Genomic DNA, 16,114 nt, shown 5'->3' with positions numbered 1-16,114 from the left:
CAACTTGAAAAGTCCCAGGCCAATGAGAGACCCTGTCTCCAAAAGAAAAGAGAGAAAATGGTACCTGAGGAACACCACTCCAAACCCCCAAGATTGTCCTCTGGCCTCCACACACACGTACATGTACACATGTACAGGAACGAACACACACACACACACACACACACACACACACACACACACACACACGCACACACGCACACACCCTAACTCAGAAACTCCTAAACCAGTAGAGAGAAGAGGAAGAGGAGGGGGAGGAGGAGGAAGAGGAGGAGGAGACCAGCAGTTTAACTAAAAATGCTCAATCAATGAAAACACGAGAAGGAAAAGTGTGCAATTCTTGAGACTATAAAAATGACAGGCAGTAAAACTTCAGAAATCCTAATTTTAAAGTCTAGTGACACTGTTTGACTTTCAACACACGGGCTTTATAAAAAACAAAGTTACCTTCCATATCTTCACACTCCTGATCACCCACATTCTGATTATACACAGATTTCTTCTTCATTTCTCCTTGTGAAGGAGTTTCCTATAGGATAAATCATGAGAATGTTTGTTTGCCATTTACCAACCATAAAAATCTTAAAAATTTCTGAACTGAAAGAAATCACTTTACACATAGAAAGAACAAACCCAATCAGTCTGTGGACAACCCAGTGCTCTTATTAAAATGATTTATCTATTGTTACTGGGGGAACGGGGTGCGTCATGTCACAGTGCACGTGGGGACGTCTGAGGATAACTGCGCAGAGCTGCTGTCCTCTACCGTCTACCTGTGAAGTGGGTTCTCGGGACTGAACTCAGATTGACAGGTTGTGCTGCAAGTGCCGTTACTCAATTAAGCCATCTCACCTACTCAAAAACCCAGTATCTTTCCACAGTACTTAGATCAAGAAACAAAGAGTTGCTTAATTGACAGGATCTAGAATCACCTTGGAAACAAATCTCTAGACATGACTAGGTTAAAATGGGAAGATCACCCTAAATAACTGTGAATGAAGCATGCCCCAGATACATAAAAAGGAGAAAGCTGGCTAACAAGCAGAATGCACTAATCTCTGCTTCCCGCTCAGACTGGACAATCTGGTCAATGTGACCAGCTAGCATCCTGCTCTTTCCACTTAACCTTCCCCCACCAAGTTGGTATTTATCCCCTTGAATTCTAAGACAAAATAAAACCTTTCTTCAATTATTTCTAGTGAGGTATTTTGTCACAAAAACTAGAAAAGCAAGTAACTAACCTAAGTTTTATATAACTATTAATTAGCAAGGGTTAAATGATAAATTTCATTACACAGACATAAGTATAACCCAAACCTAAGGAAAAAGTGATCAACTTAAAATAGGATTATCTGGTAAACTGAGGTTTTATGTGGAACTTATGATATTCAAGCAACAACAGAATATGGAGAGATAAAACAGGTTCACAGAAAATCTATACAAAAAATCTCATACAACTTCCCCTACTATTCACACCCCACACCAGAGTACGTTATTTGTTAAAAATCAATGAACCTTATGAGATACAGTATTATCACTCAAAATACAGTTTCTACTAGAGTATTACACTCTTGGTGTTGTACACCCTATAGGTTTTGACAAGTGTAAGACATCTATTAACCATTCACAGCTGTGGTGTCTAAACAGGTTCACTGCCAAACAATTCATCTATGTTCTGCCTATTTACTCCTTCCTACTCCAAATCCCTGACTACTACTGATCTTTCTAACTGTCCCCATAGTTCTGCCTTGTTAGAATATTATCTGGTTAGAATCATAGCTTATATCCTTTTCAAACTGTTTCTCTTAGTAATATGCATTGAGGTTCCCTCTTTATTTTTCTCAGCATATATTAATTGCATGAAACAATGAGTGCCATTGTGGAATTTTCCCATCTATGCCTATTTCATACCATGATCATGACCATATTCATCCCTCTCCATTCTGCCCCTTTTCTTCCCACTAATCCTTCCCTCTTCCCTAATAGTTCCTTCTGGTTTTATATCTCCCCTCACCTTTTCTAAATCCCCACGACTGAAAACATGTGATACCTGCCTGAATCTGGCTTTTCTCACATAATTTCCAGTTCCATTGTTTTTCCTGAAAATGCTGTAATTTCATTTTTCTTATAATTACTAACTTAAATGACAAAAATCAAACCTAAAGCCCTTAAGGTTTTTTTAATCACTAATTCCGTAATGCATGTTATGTCTCCTGAAGAGAAACACTGTATGTATAGAAAAGAATTTACATTTAGTAATGAAACTCATGTCTATTAGAGAAAAAAAAAGATCATTGAGATATTTCAGACTTATTTTATAACCAAACATTACCACAAAACTATAGGAGCACTCACCAAGAGCAGTATACCCTTACACCTGGCAAGCAAAAGAACCAAGAGAGGAAGGTACTGTGGGTGGCAGGATAGAAAGGGAAGATTTGGCGACTTTTGTTGTTAAATCCTTCTCTTCTAACCAAAACAGAACAATGGTCAACTAAATGGTAATTCCTCCCAATTTACCAACCTTGAGAGAGAGAGAGAGAGAGAGAGGGAGAGAGAGAGAGAGAGAGAGAGAGAGAGAGAACACAGATAACTACACAGGGCACAGAAAGTAAGTCTGTCTTATTTCATTTGTGCTGCAAAATACTTAACATTGTGTTCTCCATAAATAACTGGAACTTATTTCTCACAGTGCTGTACTGTCAGATTTGTATTTAGTAAAGGACCAGTTCCTGCTTCCAAGATGGTGCCTTGCTGTAGTGGCCTCACATGGCATAACGGACAGATGGGCAAAATGGCCAGGCTGGTCACCTCTCCAGCCCTTGAAGAAGTGACTAATTCCGTCCCAGAGGGCACAGCACACATGGCCTAACCACCCCTCAAAGCTCCACCTGTTCACACTACTACTACTCTAGGAATTAAAGATTCAACATGAAAATCGAAGAGGATACACATGCTCAAACTATGACAAAACTCCAAGAGTTCAAGATTAAAATAAATCAAAACAAATGATCAAATAGACTGATTATTATAAGGAATGAGAACAGACTCTTCAACTACAATAAGGGGGAAATGAAAATGTTCAAAATGTTGTTTGTGAATTGATAGTACTTTATTTCTTTTTAATCAAAACTTTTAAATCTTTATGAGTTTTAACTCCAGAACTAGTCTCTCATTTTAAAGAAATACTTTAATCTTTTAAAGGTTTCTTGACACATGATCACCTTATTTGTAGCAATCCGTTACATATTGATATACATTGCTACAATGAATAAACTCTAGAAAAAGTTATTATACATTGTAAATAACACTTCCACCTCTTTATTCTAGTAGTGCTTACTATGTAAATTCCTTAAACTCCTCTTCCTAGTTATCAAAAAATAAATGTATTTTATTATGTTCATTAAATAAATGTATCCTTAAATCAGTATTTCACATTTCTTAAATAAGCATTTGACAACTGTACTCCTATGAAATACAATTAGTCTAACCCAGATATTCATTATATCACATACTACATAAACTTAAAAAAAAAAAAAACACTTAATACATTATCAGATACTGAATTTTTCTACTCAGTCTATTCTTCTAAAAGAAAGTTACACTTAAGTGTCTGTGATCTGGATTTCTATATACAATTTTCCGATTACTTTTAGCTCCTACTTTCTTTTTTTTTTTTTTGGTTTTTCGAGACAGGGTTTCTCTGTGTAGCTTTGCGCCTTTCCTGGAACTCACTTGGTAGCCCAGGCTGGCCTCGGAACTCACAGAGATCCGCCTGCCTCTGCCTCCCGAGTGCTGGGATTAAAGGCATGCGCCACCACCGCCCGGCAGCTCCTACTTTCTAACAAGTGATAAACTATCTCACTGACCTCCCTCAGTACCCTGTCAAGAAGGCAGCTCCATTTGACATGACAGAAGCAACTAGCAGAGCAGAGCACATGCTGGTCCCACATCTCTGAACATCCAGAGCTGTGGGCTAAATACATTTCTTGTGATAGTTAAGTACCCAACTCAGGTTTTTCATTATAGTAGCAGAAAACAAACTAATCAACATCTAACAATTCAGAATAACAGCTTCTATAGCATTTAAGTAGCTGTATTAAACCAGTATTTTGCATAAGTACTTTATATTAATAAAATGATGATAATAGCTAACTGTCTCTTGTCCCATTCCCTTAGTTTTGTTGTTCACTTTCAAACCCTTTTAGTACAAAAATACTTTGAAAATACAGTAATGGAATCAAAATATTCCTGTTCCACCAAATTCCAGCATACCACAATTCTTTTCTTTTCTTTTCTTTCTTTTTTTTTTTTCTTTTCTTTTCCGAGACAGGGTTTCTCTGTGTAGTTTTTCACTTTTCCTGGAACTCACTCTGTAGACCAGGCTGGCCTCGAACTCCCGAGTGCTGGGATTAAAGGCGTGCGCCACCACCGCCCAGCCACAATTATTTTCATTCCTCAACACACAAGAGGAAGAACTGGTCAGATACCAGCTCCTGGGCTAGTATATAGCTAGGGGTAAGAGTACTTGCTTAGCATGGGGAGAAAGCAAGAGGGAGGAAAATGAGAAAGAAAACAGTTTGAAGTATCTTTGATGTAGAAAAAAGTTTTAATTTAAAGAAGCCAAGTTTGGTGAACATGTCTATAATCCCAGCACTGGGGGCTGAACTGGGAGGGCACCAGTTCAAGGCCAATGAAGACTGGAGAAGGAGGGAAGGATGGTAATGGGGTTGTCTTATGTTCTGATTTGGGAGGCGTGCTGTGGGTCTAATGTGGTCTGGCATGCATTAAGTCTCTCCCCTAGTCCTGGCTCAAGGATTTATAAATTAACAGGATGAATAAATAGTTAAAGAACATATACTGGACTAAGGATACAGCTCTGTCAGTAGCGTGCTTGCCTAGCATGCATGAAGCCCTGGGTTCCATTCCCAGAACAACATAAACCAAGCACAGTAGTACATGCCTGTAATCTTAGCACTTGGGAGGTGAAGGCAGGAAGATCTAAGTTCCAGGTCATCCTCAGTTACATAGCAAGTTCAAGACCAACCTGGGTAAACCTGTCTTAGGAAAAAAAAAATGATTTTTTGAAAAGACCAACATAGATCATAAAGTTTTTAGAAATCAAGAAATATTGAGATTCTCTACCAAATATAATCTTACTATCAATCTTACAAATTGTGAAGTGGTTTCTCAAATGAAATCTCTAACTGGTCAGTCTTTCTGCTGTGTTATGACTTTGATAGCCTTCAGTAAAAACTGACATGGCTTATTTAACATAAAGTATATCAATAAAATACATTAATAGCAAAGGGAACAAGAGAGGATAGTGAAAGCTCAATGGATTCATTCCTAAAACAAAATATTCTAAATGAAGGGATAATTCAGACAACACTCTACAAATCTATATCAAAGTGATAACCCACATATTAATTCAAGTTCCTTAAAGGTGTATCAAAGCAAGCCCTAAACAACAGCCCCTTAAAGCTCAGAAATCCACCCCCACCAAAGTATCATTCTTTCTTTTTTATTTGTTTTGAGATTGGGGCCCTGCTGTGTAGAAAAGATACCCTTTTCAACAAGTGAAACTGAAAAAAACTAGACTTCCAAATATAAAAGAAATTAGATCCATCTTTTATCCTGCACAAATCATCTCAAATGGATCAAAGAATCAAAGCAGATCTTAATGTGAGATTTCAAAGTGCTAGAGAAGTGGTTCTCAACCTTCCTAATGCTGCAACCCTTTAATACAGTTCTTCATGCTGTGGTGACCTCCAACCATGAAATTACTTTTGTAGCTACTTCACAATGGTAATTTTGCTACTGTTATGAACTGTAATGTAAATATCTGATATGCAGGATATCTGATATGTGACCCCTGTGAAAGGGTCATTTGACAATGCCAAGGGGGTCACAACCCACAGGCTGAGAATCACTGTGCTAGAAGAAAACACAGGCAAAACCCTTCAAGACATAGGCCTGTTCAAGACAAGGACTGTTCTGAAAGGACCTCCAAAGTACCTGGTAAAATCCCAAAATGTGATAAACAGGATCACACGAAAATAGGAAGTGTCTGCACAGCAAAGGAAACAATCCCTGAAATGAAAGCACCTCCAGAATGTGGGGAGGGGATCCATGCCAACTACATGGTGGATTATATCCAGGATACATTAAGAACTACAAAGTTTAGCCGGGCGGTGGTGGCGCACGCCTTTAATCCCAGCACTTGGGAGGCAGAGTCAGGCGGATCTCTGTGAGTTCGAGGCCAGCCTGGGCTACCAAGTGAGCTCCAGGAAAGGCGCAAAGCTACGCAGAGAAACCCTGTCTCGAAAAACCAAAAAAAAAAAAAAAGAACTACAAAGTTTAAACACCAAATCAAATTATCTAAGGAACTACTGACCTAAATAGACAGTTCTGGAAAAAAAAAAAAAAAAAAAAAAGAACAAGTGACCAACAAATGCTTGAGAAAAAGTATTTGCAATTCTTGACAATCAAGAAAATGTCATTCAGGAAACAAGGGCAACAAACACTAGCCAAGGTTTAGAAAAAGCGAAACTCTTATTTATTGATGCTACATGTGGACCTCTATATGGAGAACCATCAAAAATAAAACCACCCACCCAAAAAAAATTATTGAAAAGATCAGAGCTACCACTACTCCCTACCCCATTAATACCACCCTCAAGTACACACCCAAAGAACTCCTAGTCAACATGCAAAGAAGCACTTCCTGATCCATGTTACAGCTCCACTAGTCTCATGAGTGAAGACGGGACAAGCACTGATGTCCATCAACAAGACGACTGAAGAAATAGAGTACATATACACAGTGGAATGTTACGGAGCCAGTCAGTAAGAAAAATGAAATGACATTTGAAGGAAAATGGATGCAACTGAAAATCATTACATTAAGTGATATAAATTAGTCTTAGACAAATAGCATGTTTTCTCCCATATATGGAACATAAATTTGAGTGTGCGTGCGTGTGGTGTCATCAAACTAGAAAGAGAATCAAGAGATGGAAAGAAGAGATCTCAAGGAAGCAGAAAATAAGGTACTGGAATAGATGAAATGAGAAAACGAGAACAAGAAGGAAACCATCGGAAGGAAAGATAAATGGGGAGGTAGTGAGGAAGAGGAACGAGTGGAAAGACAACACACTACAATAAAACTTCACATTCTGTATGCAACCTTAAAAAACAAAAAAATTTCCAAGCCCAATAATACATAAAATAAAAGGGAATATACTAATTAACTTTAAAAACATTCTATCATCCTAAAGAGGAACTACTCCCTCTCAAGATATACTTTAGCTCAACAGGTTCCCTGTGTCTTCTTTCCTAGCCACATCCACCGAAGATGTCAGCACTGTGTTTCTTTCTCATCTCCCCACTCGCCCATCTGTCTAAACAAGGGAACAGGCGAGAACCAAATCTGAGATTGTCTTCTAACCTCTATATGCAACTGCAGCATATATACAACCATCACTCTCACACTCACTCTCACACACTCACTCACTCACTCACACACACACACACACACACACACACACACACACACACACACACACACACAGGGGGGGGGGGCAGCAACAGACACAAGCAGAGACAGAAACAGAATTGAAACCTACCTCCCTAAGAAACTCACTTTATGTGCAAAGACATAGAAAGCATAAGCATCTTTTTCCATAAAATAGGGGAAAACATGCCACACAAACAATAATTAAGAAAGCTGAAGTAGTATGTTAATATGAAATGCATTTTAAAACTTATTTTTAAAACTTAATTACATTGGCTTCCCAATGCTTTAATTTTATTACTTCTGTGGCAGTTTTAAGATTTTTTTTTTTTAATGTGTATGGGCATTCTGTGTCTGTGTATTACTCATGTGCCTGGTACCCACAAAGACCAAAAGGCAGCACCCCTGGAACTGGAGTTAGAGCTGGTTGTGAGCCACCATGTGGGTGCTGGGGAGTAAACCCAAGTCCTCTGAAAAAGCAAGCTATCTGAAGTTCCTGCCCTCTGTTATTAGTTTTGAAGCAATAAAGACAACTACTGTTTCATGTATCTCATTCATATTACTTATGTTATATCTAAGTAACTGTTCCTATAGAAATATAGTGCATTGCACTGAAGTCGCCCTACATGAAAAGTTCTTTCACAATAAGGGTTCAAGTGAATGATAGCTTAAAATTTTTCATGAAGTTATTAACATTTATACTCCACTAGAACACAAGCTTTATAGAGACATCTTACAGACTATCAGCCATATGTAACAGTGCGACAATAAAATACCACACATGACTTGTAAATGTCATTGCTCTGGGAATTTTCAAAACATGTTGTCTTGATTACTTTTTTCTTTTAATTATTTTCTCCTACAATACATGAGAATACAAGGATAATGTAGATTAAGATACTGTACCCTCTCCTGACATGGGAGTTAAGAGAAACAGAACACAAAAACAAAGAACAAAGCTGCACATACAAACACCCTTTCCTATATTGTCAGTCCTTACATTTTGTTTGCTCACAGCTGAAAGTTCAGAACATATACAACAAAGCACTTTCTAGATAAACGACAATAAAGTCCAACCTCGCTGTTGGAAGGAAAAAAAAAACAAGTATGGAGCCAGTTCCTGGTATGCAAGATCCCACCTTCCCTTCCAAGCTCACTCACACCCACCTGTGACCCCTCAACATACAGCAACTGTAAAGAAAGGCCGACAGGAACTGCACTGAAGGAATTTTACTGACCAAATCTGGACAACTGCAGTCAAAGTCTGATAACAAACAGCCTTTAGACTCAGAACCCCTTCCTACAAAGTATCTATTAGTTACTAAAAAGAGTTGAAGATCTTTCTAGGTTAAGAGTCTAAAGAGAGCCAGGCAGTGGTGGTGCACACTTTTAATCCCAGCATTTGGGAGGTACAGGCAGGTGGATCTCTGTGAGTTGGAAGCCAGCCTGGTCTACAGAGTGAGTGAGTTCCAGGATAGCAGGAACTACACACAGAAACCCTGTCTGGAAAAATCAAAGGAAAAAGAAACTCTAAAGAGACATTAGAATGAAATGCAAACCAGAATGCTGAACACAATTCTTTTGTTACAAAATAAATAAGGAAACTGGCAAAACTGAATGCAGTCTGAGGTTGGATGGCAGCAATATATCAAGATTAATTATTTGACCTGTATGTTTACACTATAATTACATAACAGAACTGGATGCCTTTTAATCCCAGCACTCAGGAGGCAGAGGCAGAGGGATCTCTGTAAATTGGAGGCCAGCCTGGTCTATACAGTGAGTTCCAGTATAGCCAGAGCTACATAGCAAGACTCTGTCTCCAAACAATAATAACAACAACAACAACAACAACAGAACAGAAAGTCCTTGTTCTTGTATTCATTTGAATGATTAATAAAATGCATCTGCAACTGACTCTCAAGTGGTTCAGAGGGGGGAAAAATGCTTAAACTAGACTTACAACTCTTCTGAAAGTTTGCATTTTAATTTACTTAACTTTATTTTGTGTGCATTGGTGTGAAGGTCCCCCAGAACTGGAGTTACAGACAGTTTTGAGCTGCCACGTAGGTGCTGAGAATTGAACCCGGGTCCTCTGAAGAACAGTCAGTGCTATTAACCACTGAGCCATCTCTCCAACCCCAAAAGTTTTCAATTTTTAAGTAACCTACAAAACTTACAGCATCTAAAAGTCTTATGTAATCAAAGTAGTACTTTTGAACAATGTTTCTCAAACTGGGGGTCATGACCCCTTTGGGAGGTAGAACAACCCTTTCACAGGGTCGAATATCAGATATCCTGCCTATCAGATATTTTCATTACAATTCGTAACAGTAGCAAAATTACAGTTTTATGTTGGGGGTCACCACAACATGAGGAACTGTATTAAAGGGTTGTAGCATTAGAAAGTTTGAGAACCACTGCTTCAGAGTGCACATTTTCACTTATTTTTTCTTCTGGCAATAGAGATAAAACCCTTATACCTGTTAAGCAAGTGCTCTACCATGGAACTAAATCACCAACCCTATTCTTGATGACCTCTAATCTCTAACTGCCATGGTTACCTTACCAATTACACTGGCCAGATTTCTTGTTGCTACCAGCTACTACAGTAGGCAATGGAGACACATGGTATTTACATCACAGAAATGTCTACTGGACAGCAATGATCTACAGGTGGGAAGGACAACTGATAATAATGACTATCTATAAGCCAACAGTAGATGATATACGTATAGATATGAAGCAGATACTCCAATACATTTAATCTTTCTAGAAACTCAAAAGTAAAATAGACTAATACATCTAATATTAGAAAGCTACTGAATGGAATTTATATAATATCTACAACTAAAAGGTAAAATATCTGCAGCAGATTGGCTAACAGTAATTATTTGATTAACACTAGATGTCTTCTATATTGTGGGTAAATAATTTCTTAAACTGATTTCAATACTGTTAGTCAAGCAAAATACACAAACACCAATTTGAAAATAAACTTAAAGTCCTACTTGCTCAATAAGCCATTGAGTTTTGTACTGTTATTTCCAACAAAAAATGTGATTCTTATCCAACTCCCATGCACATTTGACCCTACTGACTACACTCCCCCTTGAGATACTCTCTGTGGCTTCTGTCACAACACAATGTCTCCTGCTTCTCTGACCTTCAGTGTTTTTGGGAGATCACATCCTTCCAGCAAACTTGTTAAGGCCACTGTGTTTCCATCCTAGGGCATCTCTCTTTTCTTCCAAGTTATATTCCCTCCCCTGGGCGATTTCACCCATATCTACTGTTTCAAATATCTACTCAGGTTTTTTCATTTCCCCAGACTACTGCTAAAAGCCTCCAGATTTATCTTCTCACTTCCACTACTGCTGCCTCTCCTTCCTTTCAGGACATATCACCAGCACGCCAGTTCTACCTATTCTACTGAACTACCAAAAATACAGCCAACACAGCTTCTAAAGGAACATTTTATTTTTAAATAAAAAGACAGTTACAACACTTTGCTTTTAGCTAAATACTCAAGGGTTTCTATATTGACAAATGACAGATTCAAGGTCACAAACTGCCACTTTTAAAAGGACTCCTGGGCTAGAAAGATAGCTTCAGCAGCAAAAAACAGTTGTTGTTCAATAATGAGGACCAGAGTTCGGATCCCAGCACCTACGTTAAGTGGCTCACAAGCACCTGTAACCGGAGTTCTGGGCTATGCAGGCACCCACGTGAACAGACACTCAAGAGACAAATATATGTGGGCACACATAAAAAAAAAATAACAAAAACATGGACTCTTCATCTGAACATGGTTTACATGCACAAATGTAAATAACTTGACAAATTATTCAAATGGGACTTACTAACCTTTAAAAATCATATTACTAGCTTTAACAGCTACAACAGAAAGCGTAGGAATCCACTAAATATCATTTACCTACTATAATGCTAGGCACTGTTCAAATTTTTAGGAGTACAACAGTAACAAAATGACAACCCCTGGCCAGTGAGATGACTCAGCAGGTGAAGGCACTTGATGTAAAGCCTGGTGATCTGAGTTTGAACCTTAAGGTCCAAGATAAGAGAGAACCCAAGTTGTCCTCTGAACTCCATTCATGAGCTGTGTGTGCACATGTGCACACACATGCAATACGAAAAAGATTAAGACAAAGTCTGTTCTTGTGGAAGTTGCATTAGACTGAAAAAAACACAAGTCTTGTTAGTCAATTAACAGCATGTGAGAAAGAGATAAAACGCCACGGGGGAATGACATAAGATAGAATGGGAACCATGGAGAAGGGCATGCTGTTTCATTTGGAGGAGTCAGAACACCTCAGCAGCACTGGAGACGTGGTTGGAGAAAAGGTAACCAGACGAAGTCAGACAAGAGACTCGAGGAACTTCAGAGTTATGTAAAGGCCACAGTGAGAACTAAGAAGGAAAGCCATTCGAGAAGCTACCTAACACAATCTAATACAAAAGGCTCATCTGGCTGCTGAGTACTAAAGACTGTGGGCTAACAAACCTAAGTGGTGCTGTTGTCATTTTAGGAAATTATTTTCCAAGAGATGATGGTGCTTTTAAATTCTTATACTGAAATTTTATTGTGCCATAACTTAAAAAAAAAAAAAAAGACACAATCCAAAGGTAATTCTTAGGAATAAAATTCAGATGATACTGGATTTATTTTTTATTTATTACTATAGTGTTGGGGGAGAGGCACAACACAACACACATCCTGACACCAGAGAACAACTTCATGGCTATTTTAACTCTCAGCTCTAGGGCTTACTACATTCACCTCTGTTCAGATTCCAAATAAAGTTCAAGGCCAGAAAGAGAATATTAAGAATTTGGGTTTGGGGGCTAGAAAGATGGCTCAGTAGTTAAGTTGCTGTTCTTCCAGGGGACCAGAATTCTGTTCCCATACCCACATCTAGTGGTTCACAACTGACTTTAGCTCCAGGAGATCCCACAACTTCTTCTGGCTTCCATGGATATACATAAACAAACAATGAAGTAAATGCTTTTTTTTTTAAATAATCTAGGTTTTAAAGCTAGTAAAACTGTAATTTCAGCACCTGGGAGGCAGAGGCAGGAAGATCAGGAGTTCAAGGCCAGCATGGGCTATAGATAAACCTTTATCTGATTTTCAGTAGGCAAGGTAAGGCAAGATGCAACTTACATTACTGACAGACGGGAGCAGATGCTGGGGTGTACAGTATACATGGTTTTATAACTTTAACACACATTACCCCCTAGAATTGTGCTTTTACAGCTCTCTTGCTCTAAATACCCAAAAAGTACAGTACACCAGGCTGATGGGTGGTCACCACTGTACTTCGTTACTAAAGGTATTATGCTGAATCAGCAGGAGCACATTAGGTGTGCTTTACCTCATTTCCCTGGTTAACAGAACAAGGTTCATGAAAACTGCCTGTGAACCGATTAGTGCTCCAAGGATGAGGGGGGAAACTGAGTACCTGATAGGAGACCCAATAACCACAGGAAGGAATTCCGGGAAGAACATTCTTAAAATTTTCTCTATAACACATTTTTAAGTAACATAATAATTTGACATTTTCTTCTTTTGTATTTTTCTCCTTTGCCATATTGAAGAACGTCTTTTCAGCATGAGTATATTTACAGAAGGGCAGCATTCAAGTTTTACTCAAATGAAAACTTAAAATGTACTTCAAGTTGAAAGGCAAAGTCCACTATAGTGAAACTGAATGGTTGCTTACTTATTTACAAGCACCCACAAACAAAACAAAAAAACTATGGCTAAAGTGGAGCTACATTTAAGAACTGCTAATCTGCGGGGCGGGGGCGGGGTGCACACCTTTAATCCCAGCACTTGGGAGGCAGAGCCAGGCGGATCTCTGTGAGTTCAAAGCCAGCCTGGTCTACAGAGTGAGATCCAGGACAGGCACCAAAACTATACAGAGAAACCCTGCCTTGAAAAAACCAAACCAAAACAAAAAAACAAACAGACCAAAAAAAAAAAAAAAAAGGACTGCTATCTTTGAAAACTTGACTGCATAAACAAAAGGCAAATTAGTTCAAATTGTCTTTAACGAGCTAATATACAACAAATACTGAGATATTTTCAAAATTTTGCTTCTCCTAGTTAGGTGAAACAATAACAAAAGGCCTACCAACTTTTTCCTTCAGGTTTTAAATAACAGCAAAACAGTAAAATGGTTAAGCCAAGTGCCAAAGCAGGAAAGAATAGGCATGGTCTGGAGAGACAGGATTACACATTAACATCTGACTAAAATTACCACCGGTAAAATACAAAGGCCAAGAATCTACTGCCTTCAATGTTCTGCTGATGTGGCATATAGTCAGTCATTCATGTGTATCTTTTCCTTGAAAATGAGAAAATACATGTATTAATATGCTTTTCCCAAAATCCAGAGAAAACTGCCCCAAGTGGGGGAAATTTAGTATTAGTCAAGGCACCCTAAAAACTTCATCAGGTTTGCCTACATATCGTAGTACACTGCTAATATAAGGACGGTTATCCAAATGTAATCTAAAATCAATGAAAAAAAAGCTGTGATCGGGCATTACAAGATGGCATTCTTACATAGTACAACTAGTGTGTAAAACTTACATTATGCGTTGTTTACTATATCACACATGAAGAGGGCTAACTATATACTAATGTAACACGGTATTTATTATACATGTTGATACCCTGGGCATTTTAACTTGCCATTTTCAATCTGGCAATGTTTTCATCAACCACAACCAGGTGTCTTTTAAATCCATTTTTCAAGATACGTGCGGGCGGCAGGACGAACATGTTATCTCTAAAGCCACCTCTGAAACGGCAACAAAATCCCTAAGTCTGAAGCGGGCTGGGTGATCACTTCACTTTCGATCTCTCGGCCGGTTAAGGCGGTCCGCAGCCCAGGCAGCAGGTTTTAAAATAAAAATAAAATAAAATAAAATGAGGCGGGGGTGGGGAAGGCGGCAGCTGAGGGCAAGGCCGGGCCGGCTCTTCCTCATCCAGGCGCCGGAGAGGGAGAGGTCACGGCGCAGTGAAGTTTGGTTTCACTAGCGGGCTGGGAGGCTCGGCGATCGACGCGAACTCCGGGGGAAAGCGGCCAGCCTGGGAGCGCCCGGAAGCCCGGCCGACACGTTTCCACTGGGGGTGGGGGAGCGGCTGCGGCCCTGGCCTGGAGCCCCTTCCTGCCTCCGCCGCCCCGCCGGCCCGCGCCGGCCCCGCGCCTAGGCCCCGGTGCAGACCCGGGACCTCCAACCCCCGCGCGGCCGCCCGCGCTGCCCGGGGCCGCGGCTCCAACTTTGCTCGCAGCGCAAGACGCCGCCCGCGCCGAGCCGCGCCGCGCGCGCGAGCCCCAAACTTTGCCCGGCCTCCCGCCGCCCCGCGCCCGCACCGCCTGCGCCCCGCCGCCGCCGCCGCCGAGCTTCTTCCCCGGGCCGGCCCGTGTTTACCTCAGGCGAGGTCCAGGCGTCGCTCCGGCGGCCGCGCCAGCGCAGGAGGCCAGGTCTTTCCCCCCTCCCACGTCAGTCCGCCGCCAAGTTCCGCACCATGGACTCCTCCTCCGGCCGCTCGGGAAGCGCGCGGGGGCCCCCGCGGGCTCGGCCGACCCGCTCGCTCTCTCGGTCGGTCGGGAGCACGCAGCCACGCAGCCGTGGACCCGGGCAGCGCTGCTCCGCGCGGCTTGCGCCACCGCCGCTCCCCTCCCCCGCCGTGTCGGGCGGCCTTCCCCCCCACCCCCCGCCCGCCAGTCTCCCTCCCTCCCTCCGCCCGCCGGGCTCAGCCGCGCCGCCACAGGTCGGCGCGCGGTGGTGACGACGCGGGCGGCCGCCGGACCTCGCCGCACGCTGGCTTTGCTCGCGGGCGCCGCAGCGCTCGCCCGGACCTCCAGGGGGCGCCGGTGTCTGGGAAGGCGGCGGCGGCCCGGCGTGGTGGGCGGGGCGCGCCGCGCGGCCCGAAGAGAGCGGGAGGCTCTTCGGGCCGCGCGGCGAGTGGCCGAGGCTTCTGGGAAATGCTCGCCTCGCCCCGCCCCTCCGGGCCGCGCGGAGCGCCGGGCGCATGCGCCGCCCGGGGAGCCGCCTTCTCGGCCGCGCTCTGTCTCTGTCTCTCTGTCTCTCTCTCTCTCCTGGCGGGGTCCGGTCGTGGGGACAATAAAGATGTTTTTTTGAGCCCACGGCGGTCCTGGCGGCGGTCGTAGAGCCCGGGGAGAGTGGTGCGCGCGCGCGCGCGCGCTCACGCGTTGTTGTTGGCGCGGAGGCAGCATTCGGCCAGCTGCCGGGCGCACCTGCCGAGCACGTGCGCGGTGGTGGCGGCGGCGGCGGCGGCGGCCCGCCAGCCCGGGGCATCCTCCCTCCCACGTCCCTAGCTGGCGTCACCGAGGCTGGGCGAGCATGGCTTGGCTTTGAGCGCCTCCGCTCTAGGGTGGTGGCTTTCAGTCCCTGGGCGACGTCCTGCCCTGCCCGGCGCTTCTCGGATCTTTTGTTTGACCTCGCAGGTTTTGTTTGTTTTGTTTTTTACAGCCTTTTCGTCCGTCGCTGGTGCTTTCACCCCCCCCCAACCCCTGCCCCACGCTCTGGCCTGTCCCCGTT

The 16,114-nt window shown here is 42.2% G+C and overlaps 1 protein-coding gene across 2 annotated transcripts in view; it reads right to left on the bottom strand.

The window, feature by feature from the left end:
- Positions 1-15,063, bottom strand: part of Scaf11 (SR-related CTD associated factor 11) — a 51,236-nt gene extending 36,173 nt beyond the window's left edge. For both annotated transcript variants that reach the window (XM_028869303.2, XM_028869304.2), the window contains exons 1-2: positions 14,981-15,063; positions 448-529 (exon numbers count right to left, since the gene is read on the bottom strand). In XM_028869303.2, coding sequence (XP_028725136.1) covers positions 448-508 — 61 coding nt within the window. In that variant the 5' untranslated portion in view covers positions 509-529; positions 14,981-15,063. The remainder of the gene's footprint in view (positions 1-447; positions 530-14,980) is intronic.
- Positions 15,064-16,114: the final 1,051 nt, after the last annotated feature.

Source organism: Peromyscus leucopus, chromosome 20 (assembly GCF_004664715.2).
Source record: "Peromyscus leucopus breed LL Stock chromosome 20, UCI_PerLeu_2.1, whole genome shotgun sequence".
In the NCBI taxonomy this organism is placed as follows: domain Eukaryota; kingdom Metazoa; phylum Chordata; class Mammalia; order Rodentia; family Cricetidae; genus Peromyscus; species Peromyscus leucopus.
This window is presented reverse-complemented; position numbering and strand designations above follow the sequence as displayed.